The sequence below is a fragment of the Lottia gigantea genome (assembly GCF_000327385.1).
Source record: "Lottia gigantea unplaced genomic scaffold LOTGIsca_71, whole genome shotgun sequence".
In the NCBI taxonomy this organism is placed as follows: domain Eukaryota; kingdom Metazoa; phylum Mollusca; class Gastropoda; family Lottiidae; genus Lottia; species Lottia gigantea.
In genome coordinates, this window is record NW_008710397.1 from 1,018,048 (window position 1) to 1,019,134 (window position 1,087).

The window sequence follows — 1,087 nt, forward strand, 5'->3', positions numbered from 1 at the left end:
CCGAATTTCTAACCTTGTTATGAGATTTATGCACGAAAAATTTCGGTGCTGAGAAGAGGGGGGGGGGGGTGCTGGCGCTGCCGCCCCTTTGGCCCTGCCACTGCCAATACCTTGATTGTAACACTATTCTTGTATCACGTAATGTAGCAATTTGTTTTGGATTGTACGTAAGCAAATACAGCCAATCAAAGCCCTCAACTGTTTTCGCTTTACAACCCTATCAAATTGCTACATTTAGCAACTTCCGGATAAAACTCCCGTAATACAGGAATTGTGGTTATTGCAGTCAAGGTATAATACGAAGTTCGTAATAGCACGACATTGTGAAGATGGAAGACGGGCCTACAGTTGAATCTATAGCTATTTAAGGTGTTCAAGAATATTCAAATCTATGGTATGAGTATATAATGTCATAAATTATACCCTACACAATGAGGAGGTCGGCCTGCAATCAAGGTGTAAGCTTACCGGGATACGGTCTTATATGGTATGATAATGTGACTTACCGTCTGCCTCCATCTTTGAACAAGAGAAACCTAATTTGTCTGATATGACTTGCTTCTGTTTGTAACCTTCATTACATTCACAAACACTGTCAGCTTTCGGGGTACATTTTGACTTAAAAAAGGCTTGAGAAGGACAGTGAACGTGGGTACAATCAGTGCAATAACTATCTTTGTTGGTACCACTACTATAGGCACCAACAGCACATGGTTCACAAACTGCATGCTGGGTAGAAGTACATTTTGTTTTTACATACTTTCCCGGTCCACAATTACATTCTGCAAAATAAAAAAAAAATAATTGTGTCTGCGTCCAAAAGGATCAGCGCATGTGGAAGGAATGAAGGGAAACATGCAGTCCTAGACCTATCGAGACTGGGGGTATATGTGCGTGACAGACTGACTTTATGGGGAACAGCTGTCTAGGTGCAGATTCAAAGTTCGTGAACTTCGAGAAAGTGCATAGGCGCATGGAGCGTCTGAGACGGTTTTCCCTTATTGAAAATAGACACATATTTCGGGGACAAAGCGCATAAACACTATATTTTTGATTTTTTGAAGAAAGGGGTTGGGGGTACGAACCA

The 1,087-nt window shown here is 41.5% G+C and overlaps 1 protein-coding gene across 1 annotated transcript; it reads right to left on the reverse strand.

The window, feature by feature from the left end:
- Positions 1–567: 567 nt before the first annotated feature.
- LOTGIDRAFT_59518 (hypothetical protein) lies at positions 568–780 on the reverse strand (the record flags this gene model as incomplete). The annotated part of the gene is made up of 1 exon (XM_009065819.1): positions 568–780. A coding segment is annotated over one exon (213 nt), but the record flags the coding sequence as incomplete, so codon positions are not given.
- Positions 781–1,087: the final 307 nt, after the last annotated feature.